General features: G+C 50.8%; 1 protein-coding gene across 1 annotated transcript; it reads right to left on the reverse strand.

Annotated features, from left to right (window-relative positions):
* Positions 1–580: 580 nt before the first annotated feature.
* LOC140411175 (toll-like receptor 5) lies at positions 581–19,242 on the reverse strand. Its single transcript, XM_072500266.1, has 2 exons — positions 19,145–19,242; positions 581–2,693 (listed from the first exon to the last, which is right to left on the reverse strand). The coding sequence occupies exon 2, from the start codon at positions 2,681–2,683 to the stop codon at positions 731–733; it is 1,953 nt and encodes a 650-aa protein (XP_072356367.1). The 5' UTR covers positions 2,684–2,693; positions 19,145–19,242; the 3' UTR covers positions 581–730.
* Between the last annotated feature and the right edge of the window lie 4,721 nt (positions 19,243–23,963).

The following is a 23,963-nucleotide window of genomic DNA, read 5'->3' on the forward strand; positions in this document are numbered from 1 at the left end:
GAGACTCCATTAGAGACTCCCATCAGAGACTCCCATCAGAGACCCCATTAGAGACTCCATTAGAGACTCCCATCAGAGACTCCCATCAGAGGCTCCCATCAGAGACCCCATTAGAGACTCCCATCGGAGACCCCCATCAGAGACTCCCATTAGAGACCCCCATCGGAGACCCCCATTAGACACTCCCATCAGTGACTCATCAGAGACCCCATCAGAGACTCCCATTAGAGACTCCCATCAGTGACTCATCAGAGACCCCATCAGGGACTCCCATTAGAGACAATGGAATGGGATTGGCACCTGGCGCTGATCCTGCCTTTTGGCTGACACTGCATTCTCCACCGGATCGGGAAACCCTCTACCGGAGCAAGCAACGGAGAATCCTCCCACCCTAATAAATGTCATGATGTGTAGATGTCGCGTTGGTCTGGGGTGGGCACAGTAAGAGAAGTCTTACAGTACCAGGTTAAAGTCCAACAGGTTTGTTTTGAATCACTAGCTTTCGGAGCGCATACACCCGATGAAGGAGCTGCGCTCCGAAAGCTAGTGATTCAAAACAAACCTGTTGGACTTTAACCTGGTGCTGTAAGATTTCTTACGGTGTCTAATGAATATGTGGAGCTTTGTAGAAGGAAAGCAGCTTAAGGGAAAAGTATGGAAAAACGCAGTTCATGTTTGTCTCAACTTTAAAAGGTTCTTCTGTTGACCCATTTCTGTGTTCATCTTGAACTCAGTTCTTATTTGTCAAAAAGCAATCTTTTTCCTCACACCCATCAGTATTCAGATAAAGAAGAGGTACCCCTTGAAACTCTTCAGGAAACGCACAATACACCTCAGTTAACGGTTTCATCAAATCCACCTCAGTGCCATTTAGCCATTCGATAAAGTCCCTGAGACGACAATCACAGATGTATTGGTTTTGCCTCAGGTCGAGATGCCTCACAAAACTGAAGAGCTCCGGGTTGGGTGACATGAGGCGGTTTTTAGACAGGTCGAGAGTTTCAAGAGTGCTGGGAAACAAGCCAAGGCTGAGCTGGGACAAGGAGTTAAATGACAAGTCGAGTCTCTTTAGAGAATCCAAACTTTTAAAAACATCTTGTGGTAGCTCAGTGAGATAGTTATGATGAAGGAGAAGGACAGTTAGATTAGTCAGATTATGGAACACCTCCAGGCACTCATTCCTTGTCCACATCAACTGGAGGAAGTTGCTAGAGAGATCAAGATGTAATAACTGGTTGTCTTTTGGAATGGTGTCAGAATGAGCAGGAGTGCACCTCGCCATACGATTCTCCCTCAACAAAAGATACTCCAGCGCAGGGAGCTGCATGATCTCATAGAAAACATTGAGGTTGTTCAGGGCGTTGTTTGAGAAATCAAGAAAGGTGCTACTGGAAACTGCCTTCAGGCCAAAAACTGTCGTGAGTCGGTTGTGGCCCATCAAGAAATAAGCCAATCGTGGCAGGGGGTGCAACCCAGGAATGATGGAGAGAGAATTGTCTCGAAGATTCAATGTCTTCAGTTGATTCAGTCCATGAAATGCGTTGTGCTGAATGGCCCCAATATGGTTGTGGTGCAGATCAATGTATGAGACATCCCTCAGACCATCAAAGGTTGATGAGTAGATCTCCCCCAAAAGATTGAAAGAAAGATTTAACTGTTGAAGGGACTCGAGGCCAAAGAATGCATTCTTTTCAATCTGATTGATCTTGTTCAAAGATAATGTTAGAATCTTCAAGGAAGCCAAGTGTGAAAACACATTTGTTGCAAGAGTGAAGATATACCCATGGGTCATGTCCAGAATCAACACAGAACTGTCACGGAGACCAGAAAATGTCCGATTGTTTGGATCATCTATATTGTTAAAACCAAATGATCTACCAAAGGACATGAAGTGCATTTTTATTTGGATAATAAGTGTTCCTCTTACAGCTGAAAACATCTTCTCCAGCTGTTGGATGCTGAGGGCAGTTAGTGAAATGTCCAAAGTGTGAAGCGTTATGTCCTGGAAAGGATTGCCACATTTCTCCCAGTCAAAGCTTTCATTGTTGTACAAATATCTGTTTGAGGAGATATCAAATGTTTGGAAATTCCTCGGTCGAACATTGTCCAGATCCCCGTCACAAATCTGGCGAATCCGATTTGCTTTAAAACGAACATTTACCAGTGAGCGTAGGTTGCGGAATGTTGCATCTGGTTTGATGTGTTCGATCTTGTTTCCTTCGAGAATGAGGGTGCGCAGAGAGACTAAATCTTTAAAATATCCTTGTTGCAGGATGGAGTCATTGAGACCATTATGGTCCAGGTACAAGACCTGCAGCTTTCTGAGCCCAGAAAATGCCTCCACGTCCAGCTCCAGTTCTTTGTTTCCCCCCAGGTCCAGAGATGCCAGGTTGGGTAGATTTCTGAATGCTCTTGCCCCGACTCGCAGTGACTTGCTTTGCTGTATCCCCAGCCTCAACTCCTGCAACCTCTCGAGAAAAGGAAATGATGCATTTGTGACGAGCCGGATATAGTTGGAATTTAGGTTGAGCTTGACAATATTGCTCGGAACTCTTGGGATTGCAGTAAGATAGCTGGAGTGACAGAAAGCAGCCTGTCCAGACACTGGGCATGTAATTCTCTGGCAGTTCATGCTCACCGAGAGGACAGCTCCCAGGAGAAGCAGGAAGTGATGACGGGGCATAGCTACGTCCCTAGAATAGAAAAGATATCCATAGTTAGGTGTTCTTAATGTTTGGATACTGTATTGTCCTTTCTGCTGTCTACGGTTTGTAGAATCTTGCAGAACAGAGGGAGGGTATTCAGCCCATTGTACCTGTGTAAACTCTCTGAAAGAACTATTCAATTAATCCCACTCTACTGCTCTTTGCCCATAGCTCTGCAAATTCTTCTTTTTCAAATACATATCGAATTTTCTTTTGAAAGTTACAGTAGAATTTGCTTGCAGCTCCTTTGCGAGGGATGATAATAATCTTTATTACTGTCACAAGTCGGCTTACATTAACACTGCAATGAAGTTACTGTGAAAATCCCCTGGTCGCCACATTCCGGCACCTGTCCGGGTACACGGAGGGAGAAGAATTCAGAATGTCCAATTCACCGACCAAACATGTCTTTCGGGAAATCGGAGCACCCGGAGGAAACCCACAGAGACACGGGGAGAACGTGCAGACTCCGCGCAGACAGTGACCCACGTCGGGAATCGAACCTGGGACCCTGACGCTGTGAAGCAACAGTGCTAACCACTGTGCTACCTGCCGCCCTCATGCAACTTCACATCATAACAACTTGCTGCATGAAAAAACTCACCTTGCCCAACTCCTTCCCCAAGCTTTTTTGGCATTGCCATAAATCTGTGCCATTCGGAACCAATCCTCCTGCTAGCTCCTTATTCAAATCTTTCTGATTTTGAATACTTGTGATGGTAGCACTTGTGTGCTCCAGCAGTATTATTCCTTCTTCACATATGCAATAGACTGTGATTCTCAATGGGGTCTTCAATTGGAGAGTAATGAAATGAAATGAAAATCGCTTATTGTCACGAGTAGGCTTCAAATGAAGTTACTGTGAAAAGCCCCTAGTCACCACATTCCGGCGCCTGTTCAGGGAGGCTGTTACGGGAATTGAACCATGCTGCTGGCCTGCCTTGGTCTGCTTTCAAAGCCAGCGATTTAGCCCTGTGCTAAACAGCCCCTAGAGATCAATGCTCAATTTAAAGTCTGCTTGATAAGACCATAAGACATAGGACCAGAAGGAGGCCACTCGGCCCATCTGCTCCGCCGTTCAGTGCTCCTCTTTCCCGCCTTATCCTCATCACCCTTGATTCCCTTACTGATTAAAAAACTATCTATCTCAGCCTTGTACATACTCAACGACCCAGCCTCTCCAGCCCTCTACAGTAAAGAATTCCACAATTCAGTACCCTCAGAGAAAAAAAATCCTCAACTCAGTCTTAATACTCTGATTTTTCCCTCTGGCCCTAGATCCTCTCACAAGTGGGGGCAGCACGTGGCGCAGTGGTTAGCATTGCTGCCTACGGCGCTGAGGACCTGGATTTGAATCCCGGCCCTGGGTCACTGTCCGTGTGGAGTTTGCACAGTCTCCCCGTGTCTGCATGGGTTTCACCCCCACAACCCAAAGATGTGCAGGGTAGGTGAATTGGCCACGTTAAATTGCCCCTTAATTGGGAAAAAAATAATTGGGTACTCTAAATTTATATATTAAAAAAAAGATGATTTCACAAGTGGAAACAATTTCTCAGCATCTACCCTGTCAAGCCCCCTGAGAATCCTCTCATTCCTTTTTTAAAAAATGTATTTTATTACAAACATGTATCAAAGCAGATTACAGCCAATAAATACCCCGGGAAACACCCCAACAATCAACTATACAGTCTGTACAGATTTTTCCCCTTTTTCACCCCCCCCCCCGCTCCCCACGACGAACAGCCCCTCAAACACGGTCACAAACATCCCCCACCTTTCCTCAAACCCCCCCTGCTGAGCCCCTTAACTCTTTATCTTCTCTAATCGCAGGAAGTTGTACAGGTCACCCAACCAAGCCGCTACCCCCAGTGGCGATGCCGACCGCCACTGCAGTAAAATTTTCCGTCGTGCAATCAGAGAAGCGATGGCCACAACATCGGCCTTCCCCGTCTCCATGAGCTCGGGCTTCTCTGAGGCCCCAAATATCACCAAATGGTCCAGGTCCACCTCCTCCTCCACCATCCTGGCTAAGACTGCGAACACTCCCGCCCAGAATCTTCCCAATTTTTCACAACCCAAAACATGAGTGCGTTATTCTCACACTTAACTGCTACCCCCTGAAAGAACCCACTCATTCTCGCCCGAGTCATATGCACCCTGTGCACCACCTTAAACTGTATCAGACTCATCCTTGCACATGAGGAGGTCCCGTTTACCCTTCGCAGTGCCTCACTCCATACTCCCCAATTGATCTCCATTCCCAACTCCGCTTCCCATTTCTCCTTGATCTTCAGCACCCACTCATCTCCCTCCTCCCCCAGCCACTTGTATATATCCCCAATTCTTCCCTCCCCATCCACATCCGAAAGCAGCAGTCACTCCAGCAGGGTGTATCCCAGAAACCTGGGAAACCCCCTCCAGACCTTTTGCGCAAAGTCCCTAACCTGCAGATACCTGAACTCATTCCTCCTCAGCAGCTCTACCCTCTCCCTTAGCTCCTCCAGACTGGCAAACCCTTCCTCCAAATACAGATCCCTCACCTTGACCAGCCCCACTTCCCTCCACCTCCTGTATACACTATCCATCCCCCCTGGCTCAAACACATGATTCTCGCACAGCGGCGTTAGCACCAACATCCCTTCTACCCTAAAATGCCTCCTGAACTGATTCCATATGTTCACCGTGGACTGCACCACTGAGCTCCCTGAATACCTACTCGGAGCCATTGGCAACGCTGCCGTCACCGTGGCCCTCAAACTAGACCCCTTACAAGATTCCGCGTTCATCCTAACCCACTCCACCCCTTCTCCTTCCCACCACCACTGCACCTTGTCCACATTCTCCACCCAATAATAATGAAGCAAGTTCAGAAACGCCAAACCCCCTGCTGCCTTTGTAGCAGGGTCCTCCCCACTGACAGCACCGCCCCCGTCCATACAAAGTCCGAGATGATTGTGTCCACTTTCCGGAAAAAAGGCCTTCAAGATAATGATCGGGAGCGCCTGAAAGATAAACAAGAACCTTGGCAGAATATTCATATTCATCACTTGGACTCTCCCTGCCAGTGTTAAGTGCAGTGTATCCCACCTCCTAAGATCCTCCCTGGCCTCCTCCACCAGCTTCGTTAAGTCACACTTATGGAACCCCGTCGGATCATTCTTCTAAACGCCAATGAGTACGGGCCCAACTCACTCAACCTCGCCTCATAAGAAACTCCCTCCATACCTGGGATCAACCTTCTCTGGGCTGTGTCCAATGCTGGTACATGTTTCCTCCTTAGATAAGGGGACCAAACCTGTTCACAGTGCTCAGGATATCCTATGCACATGCAGGATATCCAGTCCCATATCCATTCAGAAATATTTCAGAATAAAAGACTTGCATTTATAAAGTGTCTTTGACAACCTCCAGATCAAACGATGAAATGTTTTTCAAATGTAGACACGGTTGTAGTGTAGGAAAGGTGACAGCCAGTTGATATCATAGAATTTACAGTGCAGGAGGAGGCCATTCGGCCCATTGAGCCTGCACCAGTCCCTGGAAAGAGCACCCTACTTAAACCCACACCTCCACCCTATCCCCGTAACCCAGTAACCCCACCTAACCTTTTTGGACTCTAAGGGCAACTTATCATGGCCAATCCACCTAACCTGCACATTTTTGGACTGTGAGAGGAAACCAGAGCACCCGGAGGAAACCCACGCAGACACGGGAAGAAAGTGCAAACTCCACACAGTCAGTCACCTGAGGCCGGAATCGAACCCGGGTCCCTGAAGCTGTGAGGCAGCAGTGCTGACCACTGTGCCACCTCACCACCCAGAAACAAACCCGAAAGGAAAGGGTGTCATCTTATGCTGAAAGGTAACTTAACCGGGGGGGGGGGGGCAAATTCAGGAACATCAGTCTCAAGTCGGTTCAGCAAATGAAAGCCCATCGGCAGCTCTGCATAGGCAACCCCCATCATGGAATATGGGGTAAGCCTATACGACAACAAAAAACGTGAAATTATGGTATCCAAGGAAGTTGGCAACTGTTTTCTCATTCTGGCTTTGAAGGTCTGCACAGCGCGTTCCGCCAGCCTTAGTTAGGTGAGCCCTATGTACCACCTCAAGCTGAATGAGGTTGTACTGTGCGCAGGAGGAGGTGGAATTCAAAGATCCTCATTCCACACATCCTCATCCAGAATGGGCCCCAGCTCCTCCTCCCGCTTCACCCTTGTCTGATCCAGCGAGACAACTTCCATTGACGAGACCTGTCCACAAATATTTCACCTCACTCAGACCACACCAACAATGGGATTATTCCCAGCAGGGAGGGTTGCAGCGTTAAGGGAAATGTAGGCAAACCTTCTGGATAAAATCACATCATTGATAATATTGGAACAAGTGTGTCCCTGACAGTTGTAATTTTGCCGAGAACTCCTCCCAACTGGCAAACTGTCGCTCCATGAACAGATTTTTAAACACTCCAAATCCTTTCCTTCCCACAACGTAACCGTCACATCCAAACACAAAGGCACAAACCAATGGGTACTGCATATGGGGGCCAGCAATGTAATGCTGCCGAAAATGCCTCCATATCAGAGGAAGCAGTGGCCTAGTGGAATTGTCGCTGGACTAGTAATCCAGAGATCCAGAGTCATGGTCTGGGGACCTGGGTTCGAATCCCACCATGGCAGATGTGAAGTTTGAATTCACCAAGAAAATCTGGAATTAAAAGTCTAATGATGACCATGATTGTCGATTGTAAGAACCCATCTGGTTCACTAAGGAAATCTGCCATCCTTACCTGGTCTGGCTTACATGTGACTCCAGACCCACAACAATGTGGTTGATTCTTAAATGCTCTCGGGGATGGGCAATAAATACTCAGCCAGCGATAACCATGAACGAATAAGAAAATGTAGAGATTACCACCGGGTTCAAGGAATACCTCACTGGGGAGAACGGGAGCAAAGCCATAATCAATCTTGCAAATCCAAACCCATCTCAAACTCATCTTCACTCCACATCCAATATGGAGTCTGACCTTCCCAGCCAACCCAGCACCTTCACAACAATGGCTGCTCAATATTAAAGGAGAAAATTGGGCTGGCTTGTAAAGCAGGCCAAGGCAGCACCGTTCAATTCCCATACCAGCCTCCCCAACAGGCGCCGGAATGTGGCGACTAGGGGCTTTTCACAGTAACTTCATTTGAAGCCTACTTGTGACAATAAGCAATTTTAATTTCATTTCTTATTGGTCTCAACTTTGCCTGCCAAGGACAGCGGAATGTTATCTCACTTCTGTAAACCGGACCTCACCCTACACACCAGACTTACATAGAATTTTTAAATTTAGAGGGCCCAATTCATTTTTTTTCCCAATTAAGGGGCAATTTAGCGTGGCCAATCCACCTAACCTGCACATCTTTGGGTTGTGGGGGTGAAACCCACGCAGACACGGGGAGAATGTGCAAACTCCACACGGACAGTGACCCAGAGCCGGGATTCGAACCCGGGTCCTCGGTGCCGTGAGGCAGCAGTGCTAACCACTGTGCCACTGTGCCACCCTTCCAGACTTGTACACTTTAACATATGAAGCATCACAGGCCGCTCGGATACCCAGGTATCGGAAGCTACTTCTTTCTTTTAGGAAACATTTTATTGAGGCATTTATAATTTTAACATATTAACATATTAATATTCGAAATAACAGAACGATCCGACACACGCAAAAACCTCACAGTAACATACCCATCTTCCCCAGCCCAAACTCCTAGCTACCCATATATTAGATTCCCTGTCCTTATTCTCCACTTTCATGCCTCCGCTTCCACCCCCCCATTTCCCCTCCCCCTTCTGCTGATGGTCAGTTTTCCTTAATTATAATAATTATAATCACCTATTGTCACAAGTAGGCTTCAATGAAGTTACTGTGAAAAGCCCATAGTTTCCGGCGCCTGTTCGGGGAGGCCGGTACGGGAATTGAACCCGCGCTGCTGCCTTGTTCTGCATTACAGGCCATCTGTTTAGCCCACAGTGCTACCTTAAAGAAATCGATGAATGGGCAGCAAGGTGGCGCAGTGGGTTAGCCCTGCTGCCTCACGGCGCCGAGGTCCCAGGTTCGATCCCGGCTCTGGATCACTGTCCGTGTGGAGTTTGCACATTCTCCCCGTGTCTGCGTGGGTTTCGCCCCCACAACCCAAAGATGTGCAGGGTAGGTGGATTGGCCACGCTAAATTGCCCCTTAATTGGAAAAAAATGAATTGGGTACTCTAAATTTTAGAAAACAAAATGTAATGTGGCACTAATGAAAAATATTATATGATTATTATTTTAATTTAAAAACAGGAAACTCCAGCAGGATGTACTGTTTGTTCTGACATCAGTGATGACACTGGTTAATGGACTTGGCTGGTGGCCGATGAGCTGTTTTCACTTGCCAGGTCGTAGCTGACACTCAATGCTGAAAGAACAAAGAACAATACAACACAGGAACTGGCCCTTCGGCCCTCCAAACCTGCGCCAACCATGGTACCTGCCTAAACTAAAACCGTCTGCATTTAGGGAGTCCGTATCCTTCCATTCCCACCCTATTCATATATTTGTCTAGATGTCCCGTAAATGCCGCTATCATACCTGTTCCCACCACCTCCCCAGGCAGCACGTTCCATATATTTACCACCCTCTGTATAAAAAACTTGCCTCGCACATCTGTTCTAAACTTTTCCCAACGCACTTTAAACCCTGTCCCCCAGTACTGGACTCTCCTACCCTAGGAAAGAGCATCTGACTATCCACTCTGTCCATGCCACTCATAATTCTGTAGACCTCTATCAGGTCACCTCTCAACCTGCATCATTCCAGTGAGAACAGACCGAGTTTATGTAACCTCTCCTCACAGTTAATGCCCTCCATACCAGGCAACATCCTAGTAAACTGCTTCTGTACCCTCTCCAAAGCATCCACATCCTTCTGGAAGTGTGGTGACCAGAATTGTACACAATATTCCAAATGAGGCCGAACTAAAGTCCTGTACAGCTGCAAAATGACTTACCAATTTTTATATTCAATGAAGGCCAGCATGCCATATGCCTGAATGATCACCTTATCCACATGCGTTGCCACATTCAGTAACTGGTGGAAATACATACCCAGATCTCTCTGTCAGTACTCACAAGAGTTCTACCATTTATTGTGTAATTCGTACAGGCATTGGACCTTCCAAAGTGCATCATCTCACACTTGTCCGGATTAAACTTCATCTACCATTCCTCCATTCAAGACTCCAATCAGTTTATATCCTGCTGTATCCTCTGACAATCCTCTTCACTATCCGCAACTCCACCAATTTTTGTGTCATTTGCGTCCATACTAAACAAACCAGCTACATTTCTTCCAAATCATTTATATACACCACGAACAACAAAGGCCCCAGAACTGATCTCTGTGGAATGCCTTCTGTCACAGCCTTCCATTCAGAAAAGCACCCTTCTACTGCTACCCTCTGTCTTCTGTGCCCAAGCCAGTTCTGTAATCCAACTTGCTAGCTCTCCTCTGATCCCATGTGACTTCACCTTTTGTATCAGTCTACCATGAGGTACCTTGTCAAAGGCTTTACTGAAGTCCATGTATACAACATCCACCGCCCTCCCCTCATCTATCATCTTTGCCACTTCCTCGAAAAACTCGATTAAATTAGTGAGGCACGACCTCCCTTTTACAAAACCATGCTGTCCATCACTAATAACTCCATTTGTTTCCGAATGTGAGTAAATCCTATCTCAAAGAATCTTTTCCAATAATTTCCCTACCGCTGATGTAAGGCTCACCGGCCTATAATTTCCTGGATTATCCCTACTGCCCTTCTTTTTTTTTAAAATTAAATTTAGAGTACCCAATTCATTTTTTCCAATTAAGGGGCAATTTAGCGTGGCCAATCCACCCACCCTGCACATCTTTGGGTTGTGGGGGTGAAACCCACACAAACACGGGGAGAATGTGCAAACTCCACACGGACAGTGACCCAGAGCCGGGATCAAACCTGGCACCTCTGCGCCATGAGGCAGCAGGGCTAACCCACTGCGCCACCGTGCTGCCCGACCTGTTGCCCTTCTTAAACAATGGAACAACATTGGTTACTCTCCAGTCCTCTGGAACTTCACTTGTAGCCAATGAGGATACAAAGATTACTGTCAAGGCCCCAGCAATTTCCTCCCTTGCCTCCCCCAGTATTCTGGGGTAGATCCCATCAGGCCCTGGGGACTTATCTACTTTAATGCTTTTTCAGATGCCCGACACCTCCTCTTTTAAATATCAACGTGACTCAGAATATCTGCACACTCTACCCTATACTCCTCATCCACCAAGTCCTTCTCTTTGGTGAATACTGAGGCAAAGTATTCATTCAGTATCTCTCCCATTTCCTCTGGTTTCATACATAGATTCCCTCCAATATCCTTGAATGGACCAACCCTTTCTCTGGCTACCCTCGAGGTCTTTACATATGTATAAAACGCCATAGGATTTTCCTTAATCCTGTTTGCCAACGGCCTTTTATGACCCCTAAGCCTTGCTAACTAATACCTTAAGTTCCTTCCTACTTGCTTTATATTCTTCAAGGGCTTCATCTGTCCTAAGCCTTTTAGACCTTACGAATGCTTCCTTTTTCTTTTTGACAAGGTTCATAATAGCCCTCATTATCCAGGGTTCCCTATACTTGCCACCCTTATCTTAGGTCCTCACAGGTACATGATGGTCCTGAATTCTAATCAACTGACATTTGAAAGCCCCCCACATGCCGGATGTCGATTTTCCCCTCAAACAGCCTCGCCCAGTCAACACTCTCCAGATCCTGCCTAATGCTGTTGCAATTAGCCTTCCCCAGCCTAACACCTTCACCTGAGGACCAGCTTGTCCTTAACCATAGGCAGCTTGACTTCCGGTTGCGGCTATCCCTAGGTAGGTCGCACGTTTGGCAGCTCCCGCCGAGAACGGACTTTTGGGCTCTCCAGAGGGGCCCCAACGGAAATTGTTCGACGGCATCCAGTGTGGGATGGTGACAGCAAGATCCCCCCGACATTATATGGATTGGACCAGGGGTGGAGCGGTGAAAAAAGTGATCTTGGAGCAGCGAAAAGTGAGAGGGAGAAAAAACAAGATGGCGGCGGGTGGAGACCAAGCAGCATGGGCACAGTGGTCGCAGGGGCAGCAGGAGTTTCTTAAACGCTGCTTTGAGGAGCTGAAAACCGAAATGCTGGCGCCAATGAAGGCGGCGATTGAGAAACTAGTGGAGACCCAGAAGGCCCAGGGAGCGGCAATCCGGGAGGTGCGGCAAAAAGCCTCGGAGAACGAGGATGAGATCTTGGGCCTGGCGGTGAAGGTGGAGGCGCACGAGGCGCTGCATAAGAGGTGGGCGGAAAAATTCAAGGACCTGGAGAATAGGTAGAGGAGGAAGAATCTTCGGATTCTGGGTCTCCCTGAAGGAGTGGAGGGGCCCGATGCCGGGGTATATGTGAGCACGATGCTCAATTCGCTGATGAGCGCAGGAGCCTTCCCGAGCCCCCTGGAGCTAGATGGGGCTCACCGGGCCCTGGCAAGGAGACCCAAGGCGAACGAGCCGCCAAGAGCTGTAGTGGTGAGGTTTCACCGCTTTATGGCCAGGGAGTGTGTTTTGCGATGGGCCAAGAAAGAGCGGAGCAGCAGGTGGGAGAACACGGAGATCCAAATTTACCAGGACTGGAGCGCAGAGGTGGCCAAGAAGAGAGCTGGCTTTAACCGGGCCAAGGCGGTGCTACATCGGAAGGGGGTGAAGTTCGGTATGCTGCAGCCAGCGCGATTGTTGGTCACATTCCAAGATCGGCACCACTATTTCGAAACGCCCGAGGAGGCTTGGAGCTTCATACAGACAGAAAAGTTGGACTCAAATTGAGGGACTAGGGTTGTGGGGGGATGTCTGCTGTATATATGGTTTTAACTACGTGTGGGAATGTTTGGTTGGTTGGTGTGGTAGTATGCATTAGGGGTCATGTGGGACTGTGAAGTCGTGATGTCATTGGCTGACAGATCCCGGGTCCTGGTTGGCTGTTGATCTCTAGCTCCGCCCTGAAGGCGGAGTATAAGAACCAGGAGTTCCCCCCCGCAGGCCAGTCTGTTGCTGAACTGCGGGGAACAAGTCACGCTTAATAAAGCCTCATCGACTTCATCTCTATTCGTCTCTCGTGAGCCTTTGTGCGCTACAGTTGGGTGCTGGATGGGGATGGGTGAAAGGATTTGATGGGGAGGCTGTGGGAGAGTGTGGGTGCCGGTGGTGGAGGGAGGGGAGGCCCGGGGAAGGGGGAATTGAGATAAGGCCGCAAAAAGAGCTGCGCCAGAGGGAGCGGGGCCGGCTCAGGAAAGCGCGGGCTTTTTCCCGTGCAAGGGAAGGAAGGAGGTGGGGGTTGGAGGGGCGCACACTGACTGAGGAGGAGGAGGGATTCCCACACTGGGGGGTCGATGGGAAGGCGGGAGAGGCCGGGGTCGGCAGGAGTCAGCTGACTTACGGGAGTGTTATGCGGGGAGCAAAAAAGCTAGATACGGATCTAGCGGGGGGAGGGGGGGTACAGGGTTGCTGCTGCATTGGCCAATAGGGAACTGGAAATAGGAGAGGTGGTCGGGGCGGGGGTCCGCCGTCTGGAGGACTGGAGGATGACGGAGGCGCATGCACGGGACTGGCCTAGAAAAGGAGATGGCTAGTCGGGGGATGGGGGTGGGGGGGGTGTAGAGTGGATAATGAGGTCGATATGTGATGGTGAGCGGTAGGTTGCAGGGGGTGTGGGTGGTACTGGTGAACGTATACGCCCCGAACTGTGATGATGCCGGATTTATGAAGCGCATGCTGGGTCGGATTCCGGACCTGGAGGCAGGAAGCTTGATAGTGGGGGGCGGATTTCAACACGGTGCTGGACCCAGCATTAGATCGCTCCAGATCCAGGACGGGGAAGAGGCCGGCTGCTGCCAAGGTGCTTAGAGGGTTGATGGACCAGATGGGGGGAGTGGATCCGTGGAGGTTTGCTAGACCCCTGGCCAGGGAATTCTCATTCTTTTCCCATGTACATAGAGCCTACTCCCGGATAGATTTTTTTGTTTTGAGTAGGGCGCTAATCCCGAAAGTGGAAGGAACGGAGTATTCGGCCATAGCCATCTCAGACCATGCCCCGCACTGGGTGGAGCTGGAGTTAGGAGAGGAGAGGGACCAGCGCCCACTGTGGCGTCTGGATGTGGGATTACTGGCGGATGAGGTGGTGTGCGGGAGGGTGCGGGGTTGCATTGAGAGGTACTTGGAGGCCAATGACAACGGAGAGGTGCAGGTGGGGGTAGTCTGGGAGGCGTTGAAGGCGGTGGTCAGGGGAGAGTTAACCTCCATTAGGGCCCACAGGGAAAAGAGAGAGGGCAGGGAGAGGGAGAGGCTGGTGGGGGAGATCTTAAGAGTGGACAGGAGATATGCAGAGGCCCCCGAGGAGGGGCAATTTAGGGAGTGGCGAAGCCTCCAGACGGAGTTTGACCTGTTGACCACAGGGAAAGCAGAGGCACAGTGGAGGAAAGCACAGGGGGCGACGTACGAGTATGGGGAGAAGGCGAGCCGGATGCTGGCACACCAGCTCCGTAAGAGGGTGGCAGCGAGGGAGATAGGTGGAGTTAAGGATAGCAGGGGAACTACGTTGCGGAGTGCGGTGAGAGTAAATGAGGTATTTAAGGACTTCTATGAGGAGCTGTACAGATCTGAGCCCCCAGTGGGGGAAGAGGGGATGCGACGATTTTTGGATCAATTGAGGTTCCCAAGGGTGGAGGAGCAGGAGGTGGCTGGTTTAGGGGCGCCAATTGGGTTGGAGGAGCTGGTTAAAGGATTGGGGAACATGCAGGTGGGGAAGGCCCCGGGGCCAGATGGGTTCCCGGTCGCGTTTTACAGGAAGTATGTGGACCTGCTAGGCCCGTTGTTAGTAATGACTTTCAATGAGGCAAGGGAGAGGGGGACCCTGCCCCCGACAATGTCCGGGGCGCTGATCTCGCTGATCCTGAAGCGGGACAAGGACCCACTGCAATGTGGGTCGTATAGACCTAAGTTGCTGGCAAAAGTGCTGGCCACGAGAATTGAGGACTGTGTCCCTGGGGTGATTCATGAGGACCAGACGGGATTTATAAAAGGCAGGCAGCTAAACACCAATGTGCGGAGGCTCCTCAACGTGATTATGATGCCATCGGTGGAGGGAGAGGCGGAAGTAGTGGCAGCTATGGACGCGGAGAAGGCCTTCGACCGGGTGGAGTGGGAGTATCTTTGGGAAGTGCTGCGGAGGTTTGGGTTCGGGGAGGGGTTTATCAGTTGGGTCAGGCTCCTATATAGAGCCCCGGTGGCGAGTGTGGCTACGAATCGGCGGAGGTCGGAGCACTTTCGGCTGTACCGAGGGACGAGGCAGGGGTGCCCCCTGTCCCCCTTGTTGTTTGTATTGGCAATTGAGCCTTTGGCCATGGCACTAAGGGAGTCCAGGAAATGGAGGGGGTTGGTCCTAGAGGGTGAGGAACATCGGGTGTCGCTGTATGCGGACGACCTGTTGCTGGACGTGGCAGATCCAGTGGAGGGGATGGTGGAGGTCATGCGGATCCTTAGGGAGTTTGGGGACTTCTCGGACTAGAAGCTTAACGTAGGGAAAAGTGAGCTCTTTGTGGTGCATCCAGGGGACCAGGGAAGGGGGATAGACGACCTACCATTGAAGAGAGCGGAAAGGAACTTTCAGTACTTGGGGATCCAGGTGGCTGGGAGCTGGGGGGCCCTGCACAAGCTCAATTTGACGCGGTTGGTGGAGAAGATAGAGGAGGATTTCAAAAGATGGGATGTGCTGCCGCTCTCGCTAGCGGGCAGGGTACAGTCGGCTAAAATGATGGTACTCCCGAGGTTTCGTTTTGTGTTCCAGTGCCTTCCCATTATGATTACCAAGGCCTTTTTTAAACGGGTAGGTAGGAGCATCATGGGTTTCGTGTGGGCAAATAAGACCCCGAGGGTAAAGAGGGTGTTTCTGGAGCGTATCAGGGACAGGGAGGGCTGGCGCTGCCGAATCTGGGCGGCTATTATTGGGCAGCCAACATGGCGATGATCCGTAAGTGGGTAACAGAGAGCGAGGGGGCGGCGTGGAAGAGGTTAGAGATGGCGTCCTGTAGGGGCACGGGCCTGAGGGCGCTGGTGATGGCACCGCTGGCGCTTTCGCCGGCAAGGTACACCACGAGCCCGGTGGTGGCGGCAACATTGAAGATCTGGGGGCAGTGGAGACGGCACAGGGGCGAGATGGGAGCCTCGGTTTGGTCCCCGATTAGGGAGAACCATCGGTTCATTCCGAGAAAGATGGATGGGGGGTTTCGGAGCTGGCATCGGGCAGGGATCAGAAGAATGGGGGACCTGTTTATAGACGGGACGTTTGCGAGCCTAGGAGCGCTGGCGGAGAAGTTTGGGTTACCCCCGGGAAATGCATTCAAGTACATGCAAGTGAGGGCGTTTGTGAGGCGGCAGGTGAGGGAATTCCCGTTGCTCCCGGCACAGAGGATTCAGGACAGGGTTATTTTGGGTGTATGGGTTGGAGAGGGCAGGGTCTCGGCGATCTACCAGGAGCTGAAAGAAGAGGAGGAGGCCGCGGTAGAGGAGCTAAAGGGCAAGTGGGAGGAGGAGCTTGGGGAGGAGATAGGTGAGGGTCTGTGGGCTGATGCCCTGAGTAAGGTTAATTCTTCCTCCTCTTGCGCCAGGCTCAGCCTAATACAATTCAAGGTTGTTCACAGAGCGCATATGACAGGGACGAGGATGAGTAGGTTCTTTGGGGTGGAGGACAGGTGTGGGAGGTGCTCGGGGAGTCCGGCAAATCACGTCCACATGTTCTGGTCGTGCCCGGCACTGGAGGGGTTTTGGAGGGGTCTTGCCAGGACTATGTCCAAGGTGGTGAAAGTCCGGGTCAAGCCGAGTTGGGGGTTGGCATTATTTGGGGTAACGGACGAGCCGGGAGTGCAGGAGGCGAAAGAGGCCGGTATCCTGGCCTTTGCGTCCCTGGTAGCCCGGCGGAGGATCTTGTTATTATGGAGGGAAGCCCCCCAGCGTGGAAGCCTGGACATAAATGACATGGCAGGGTTTATTAAGCTGGAGAGGATAAAGTTTGCCTTACGAGGGTCTGTACAGGGGTTCTTCAGGCAGTGGCAACCGTTCCTAGACTATCTCACGGAGCGTTAGGAGGAGGTCAGCAGCAGCAGCAACCCAAGGGGGGGGTGGGATGTCTTTTTCGGGGGGTATTTGGGCGGGGGAGGTTCCCCAAGGGTACTGTTGAATGTTATATGGGGGGGTTAATATATGTGGGAGAAACCCAATGTATACGTAGTTTATTATTTTTGAATGTGGGGTTTGTGTTCTTTCTTCCTTTTGTTAGGGGGGGGGGTTGTTGGTTGTTAAAATTTTGTTGGAAAATTTGAATAAACATATTTAAAAAACAAAAACAAACCAGAGGCAGCTTAAAACTTACAGAAACTTCCCGAAATGATCTACTGAAACTTCGATCGCCTGGCCGGGTTAATTTCCTAGCACCAAGTCTAATATGGCCCCTTCCCGAGTTGGGCTATTTACATATTGTTTCAAAAAAACCCTCCTGGACGCTCCTTACAAATTCTGCTCCATCCAGAGGCACTTACTGCCTCAAGCAGCAAGTGTGTTCCAGTCAATAGAGGGAAAGTTAAAATCACCCACCACAACAATCCTATTGTTTATGCTTCTTTCTAAGATTTGTCTGCATATCTGCTCCTTTATCTCCCGCTGGCTGTTAGGAGGTCTGTAGTAAACCCCCAACATTCTGATAGCACCCTTCCTATTCCTCAGCTCTACCCAGATTGCCTCGCTGCCTCAACCCTCAAGGTGTCCTCCCTCAGCATAGCTGTGATATTCTCCTTAATCAATAATGCAACTCCCCCACCCCTTTTGCATCCCCCTCTATCCTGTCTGAAGCATGTCCCTCTTTCAACCAAGTTTCTGTAATAGCAGCAACATAATTCCACGTACTAATCCAAGCTCTAAATTCATCTGTCTTACCTGAAATACTCCTCGCATTGAAACTAATGCACTTCAGCCCACCAGCCCCGCTGCGATGACCAACCATTCCCTGCCTGCTCTTCCTCTTAATCTTACTGGCCTTAGTCTGTCGCTTGCCCTCAGTTTATTTCTCCCGCTGACCTACTGGGTTCCCAGCCCCCTGCCATACTAGACAGTTTAATCTGTTTCTCTGCCTCATACGTTTCTGCTTAAAAGCTTTTGTTTCTGTCCCCTCTTTACTACCCTGTGACTTCCTGCATTGGTTCCCATCCCCCTGCCACATTAATTTAAACCCTCCCCAACAGCGCTAGCAAACAACCCCCCCCCGAGGACATTGGTTCCAGTCCTGTCCAGGTGTAGACCGTCCGATTTGTAATGGCCCCACCTCTCCCAGAACCGGTTCTAATGTCCCAAAAATCTGAATCCCTCCTTCCTGCACCATCTCTCAAGACACGCATTCATCCTGTCTATCCTGTCATTCCTACTCTGACTAGCACGTGGCACTGGTAGAAATCCTGAGATTACTACCTTTGAGGTCCTATTTTTTTAGTTTATCTCCTAACTCCTTAAATTCAGCATGTAGGACCTCATCCCGTTTTGTACCTATATCGTTGGTGCCTATATGCACCACGACAGCTGGCTGTTCACCCTCCCCGTCTAGAATGTCCTGCAGCCGCTCTGAGACATCCTTGCACCCGGGAGGCAACATAACTTCCTGGAGCCTTGATTGCGTCCACAGAAACGCCTGTTTACTCCCCTTACAATCAAATCCCCTATCATTATAGCTCCACACTTTTTCCTGCCCTCTTGCACAGCAGAGCCAGCCACAGTGCCATGAACCTGGCTACTGTTGCCTTACCCTGGTGAGCCATCTCCCTCAACAGTATCCAAAACGGTATACCTGTTTTGGAGGGAGATGGGAACACTTGCACTGCCTTCCTACTCGTCCTCTGTCTGGTGCTCACCCATTTTCTATCTCCCTCAGTACTCTTTATCTGTGGTGTGACCAACTTGCTAAACGACTCCCTCAGCATCGCGGATGCTCCAAAGTGAGTCCATCTGCTGCTCCAGAGCCGTCAGGCGGTCTAACAGGAGCTGCAGCTGGACACACTTCTTGCACATGAAGGAGCCAGGATCAGTAGACATGTCCCTGAGCTCCCACATCGCACACAAGGAGCATGACACGGGTCTGGGATCTCCTGCCATATCTAAACCCTTAAGTTAACTTACAACAACCACTATAATGCCAAGAGAAAAATTAAAGGAAAACTACTTACCAGTCACCAACCACTCGCTTACCTGCTGGTCAATAAGACTAAGTCAGGCTTGCTAAGTGTGAGAAGGAAAAAAACTCAAAACAAAACTCTCACCTTACAAAATGTAGCTCAGAAAGTACTCCGGTGAGCCTGGGAATGAAAGGGTTAAGGACACGAGTCGCCTAATTTATAGAGAACCTTCTTAGACTGCACTCCTGTTCAGCTCTGCTCCCGATCCTGCTAGTCACCAATCAGCTCTCTCCCTTGTAGTCACCAATCAGCTCTCTCCCTTGTAGTCACCAATCAGCTCTCTCCCTTGTAGTCACCAATCAGCTCTCTCCCTTGTAGTCACCAATCAGTTCTCTCCCTTGTAGTCACCAATCAGCTCTCTCCCTTGTAGTCACCTGGTGCTGACCATTCTGGAATGTTCTGCACAGCTAGGAAGGATTTATAAAAGCAAATTACTGCGGATGCTGGAACCTGTTCTCTCCCTGCAGATGCTGCCAGACCTGCTGAGATTTTCCAGCATTTTCTCTTTGGTTTCAGTTTTTTAAATCCAGCAGATCAACGCCTCTGCTGGAGCCCTCTCCAGGTAAATGGATCCAGTCAGCTTTTCACCTCTATCCAGCCTGCGAGTGTTCAATTTGTGAACAGGAACAAAGAAAAGTACAGCACAGGAACAGGCCCTTCGGCCCTCCAAGCCCGTGCCGACCATGCTGCCCGACTAAACTACAATCTTCTGCACTTCCTGGGTCCGTATCCCTCTATTCCCATCCTATTCATATATTTGTCAAGATGCCCCTTAAACGTCACTATCGTCCCTGCTTCCACCACCTCCTCCGGCAGCGGGTTCCAGGCACCCACCACCCTCTGTGTAAAAAAAACTTCCCTCGCACATCCCTAAACCTTGCCCCTCACCTCAAACCTATGTCCCCTAGTAATTGACTCTTCCATCCTGGGAAAAAGCTTCTGACTATCCACTCATAGAATTCAGTGCAGAAAGAGGCCATTTGGCCCATCGAGTCTGCACCAGCGCTTGGAAAGAGCACCCAACTTAAGCCCACGCGGCCGCCTAAACCCTATCCCCGTAACCCGGCCTAACCTTTTAGACACTAAGGAGCAATTTAGCATGGCCAATCCACCTAATCTGCACATCTTTGGACTATGGGAGGAAACCGGAGCACCCGGAGGAAACCCACGCACACACAGGGAGAAAGTGCAAACTCCACACAGACAGTGACCCAAGGTTGGAAAAGAACCCGGGTCACTGGCACTGTGAGGCAGCAGTGCTAATCACTGGGCTACCGTGCTGCCCCTGTCCATACCCCTCATAATCTTGTAGACTTCTATCAGGTCGCCCCTCAACCTCCGTCATTCCAGTGAGAAGTAAATGAGTTTATCCAACCTCTCTTAGTAGCTAATGCCCTCCATACCAGGCAACATCTTGGTAAATCTCTTCTGTACCCTCTCCAAAGCCTCCACATCCTTCTGGTGGTGGGGCGCCCAGAATTGATCACCATGGGCGGGATTCTCCGCCGGCGGGATTCTCCGTTGTGCCAGTGCCCGGGGGTTACCCGACGGCGTGGGGCTGCCCCACAATGGGAAACCCCATTGACCTGCCAGCGTAACGGAGAATCCCACCGGCGGGTCGAGGCAGGAATGTGGTGCAGCGGGACGGAGAATCCAGCCCAATGAGAAATCTATTTATTTATCATGTCAAAATACAAGTGAAGACACGCATCTTTGATTTAAAAAAAATAATAATTTAGAGTACCCAATCATTTTTTCCAATTCAGGGGCAATTTAGCGTGGCCCAGTCACCTAGCCTGCATATCTTTGGGTTGTGGGGGTTGTGCGGCCGTACCAGAGTTCTGTACAGCTGCAACATGACCTCCCGACTCCGGAACTCAATCCCTCTACCAATAAAGGCCAACACTCCATAGGCCTTCTTCACAACCCTATCAACCTGGGTGGCAACTTTCAGGGATCTATGTACATGGACACCTAGATCCCTCTGCTCATCCACACTTTCAAGAACTTTACCATTAGCCAAATATTCCGCATTCCTGTTATTCCTTCCAAAGTGAATCACCTCACACTTCTCTACATTAAACTCCATTTGCACCTCTCAGCCCAGCTCTGCAGCTTATCTATGTCCCTCTGTGACCTGCATCATCCTTCATTACTGAATTAGGATACTAACCTTAAGAGAATCATGAACAAGGACTGCCAAGTCCCTTTGTGTGGTGAACCACTGTAATAGATGTAAGGTAGGACCTGCACTACAGGTTCGCCGGTAGCTCCTGCCGGCTGGCTCCGCCCACGGAGAACTGTATTAATATGCATGACCTCCAGTGCCCTGCCATTTCGCCAGCTGCAGCAGGAGGCCACGCATCTGACTGTAATAAAGCCACAGTTGTACCTAACTTTAGTCTTTGTGCAATTGATCGTGCATCAATTTATTACAGTCAGATTTTCCAGCAAATGGATATCAGAATCAAACCAGCCTACAGTGGATCCTCACTCGCCCGACGCCAGAAAAGACTTTACTCACTGGCTAGCATGTTTTGAGGCCTACATCAAGGCTGCGGACCCCGAGCCAACGGAGGCTCAGAAGATAAACGTCCTGTACTCCAGACTGAGCTCCAGCGTGTTCCCGTTGATCCAAGACACCACGAATTACACAAAAGCAATGGAACTCCTTAAGGAACACTACGCGCAGAAGGCGAACACGCTCTTCGCCAGGCATGTACTCGCCACCCGCTCGCAACTACCTGGTGAGTCCATCGAAGACTTCTGGCGGGCCCTAATTCCACTCGTCCGGGACTGTGACTGTCAGATCGTCACGGCCGCCGAACATGCGAATCTCCTCATGCGCGATGCCTTCATGACGGGGATTGCGTCAGACCGCATCCGAGAACGATTACTGGAAGGGGCCATGCTCGAACTGACGGAGACGAAAAGCTTGGCGCTCTCCATGGCGGTCGCATCCTGTAACGTACAATCGTACCCCTCCCGCTGCGCTGCCCACCCTTCTACTCGTTCCTACCCCTCCTGGACCCCGCCTACGACCTCCTCAGCCGGGGCCCTGCCTTCCCAGTACGCCTGCGCCGCACGCCGATCTGCGCACCCCGGGGGCCCCCGCTGCTACTTCTGCGGTCAGCAGAAGCACCCCCGCCAACACTGCCCGGCTCGCACTGCAGTTTGTAAAGCCTGCAGTAAAACGGGCCACTTCGCGTTGGTGTGCCAGGCCCGCGCAGTCGCTGCGATCGCGCCTGCTATCACCCCCTCCCCCACGCCAGACGCACAATGGGAGCCGCCATCTTCTCCTCCCGGGTCCATATGCGACCAATGGGCGCCGCCATCTTGTCCAACTTCGGCCTCGTGCGCCCCATGGGCGCCGCCACCTTGTCCCGACCCCGCAATGTGCGCACCATGAGCGCCGCCATCTTGTCCCCCACAGGGTCTCCAGACATCCCAACATCAGAACCGCACACGCTCGCCACCCGAAGCATCCGATGCCTACCCGCAGCTCGCTACGATGGCGCTGGACCAATCTCGCCCGCACAACCTGGCCACCGCGTCGACGACGGTTAAAATCAACGGCCACACGACCTCGTGCGTGCTGGACTCCGGGAGCACCGAAAGATTCGTTCACCCAGATACGGTAATGCGCTGCTCCCTCGTGGTCCACCCTGCCAATCAAAGGATCTCCCTAGCCTCCGGATCCCACTCCGTCCCGATCCAAGGCTTTTGTACAGTCACCCTCACGGTCCAGGGCGTAGAATTTAATAACTTCCGCCTCTATGTCCTTCCTAATCTCTGCGCTGCACTCCTGTTGGGCCTGGACTTCCAGCGCAACCTCCAGAGCCTCACCCTCAAAGTCGGTGGGCCCTTACCCCCATTACCGTTTGCGGTCTCGTGACCCTCAAGGTCGATCCCCCCTCCCTTTTTGCCAATCTAACTGCGGATTGCAAGCCCGTTGCCACTAGGAGCAGATGGTACAGCACCCAGGACAAGACCTTCATCAGGTCCGAAGTCCAGCGGCTGCTTAAGGAGGGTATTATCGAGGCCAGCAACAGCCCCTGGAGAGCCCAAGTGGTAGTGGTTAAAACTGGGGAGAAACACAGGATGGTTATGGACTACAGTCAGACCATCAATAGGTACACGCAGCTCGACGCGTACCCCCTCCCACGCATATCTGATATGGTCAATCAGATTGCGCATTACCGGGTCTTCTCAACAATTGACCTGAAATCCGCCTACCACCAGCTCCCCATCTGGAAGTCGGACCGGCCATACACTGCCTTTGAGGCGGACGGTCGCCTCTCCCACTTCCTTAGGGTCCCTTTCGGTGTCACAAATGGGGTCTCGGTCTTCCAAAGAAAAATGGACCGAATGGTCGACCAGTACGGTTTGCGGGCCACCATTCCATACTTAGATAATGTCACCATCTGCGGCCATGATCAGCAGGACCACGATGCCAACCTCGATAAATTCCTCCGCACTGCCACTCTTCTCAATCTGACCTACAACAAAGAGAAGTGTCTGTTCAGCACAACCCGGTTAGCCATTCTCAGCTATATAGTCCAAAACGGACTTCCCGGGCCCGACCCCGAGCGCATGCGCCCCCTCATGGAACTTCCCCTCCCCCACTGCCCCAAGGCCCTCAAACGCTGCCTGGGGTTCTTTTCCTACTACGCTCAGTGGGTCCCAAACTATGCGGACAAGGCCCGCCCACTCATTCAGTCCACCCAATTCCCCGGGGGTCACTCGATTGTACCATCTGGTCAAAGCTTGCAATCTGCCCTACTCCGTCGAGGAAGTAAGGACAGTCACCAGGGACTGCCAGGTCTGTGCGAACTGCAAGCTGCACTTCTACCGGCCGGACCGTGCGCGCCTGGTGAAGGCTTCCCACCCCTTTGAACGCCTG

The sequence above is a fragment of the Scyliorhinus torazame genome, chromosome 4 (genome assembly GCF_047496885.1).
Source record: "Scyliorhinus torazame isolate Kashiwa2021f chromosome 4, sScyTor2.1, whole genome shotgun sequence".
In the NCBI taxonomy this organism is placed as follows: domain Eukaryota; kingdom Metazoa; phylum Chordata; class Chondrichthyes; order Carcharhiniformes; family Scyliorhinidae; genus Scyliorhinus; species Scyliorhinus torazame.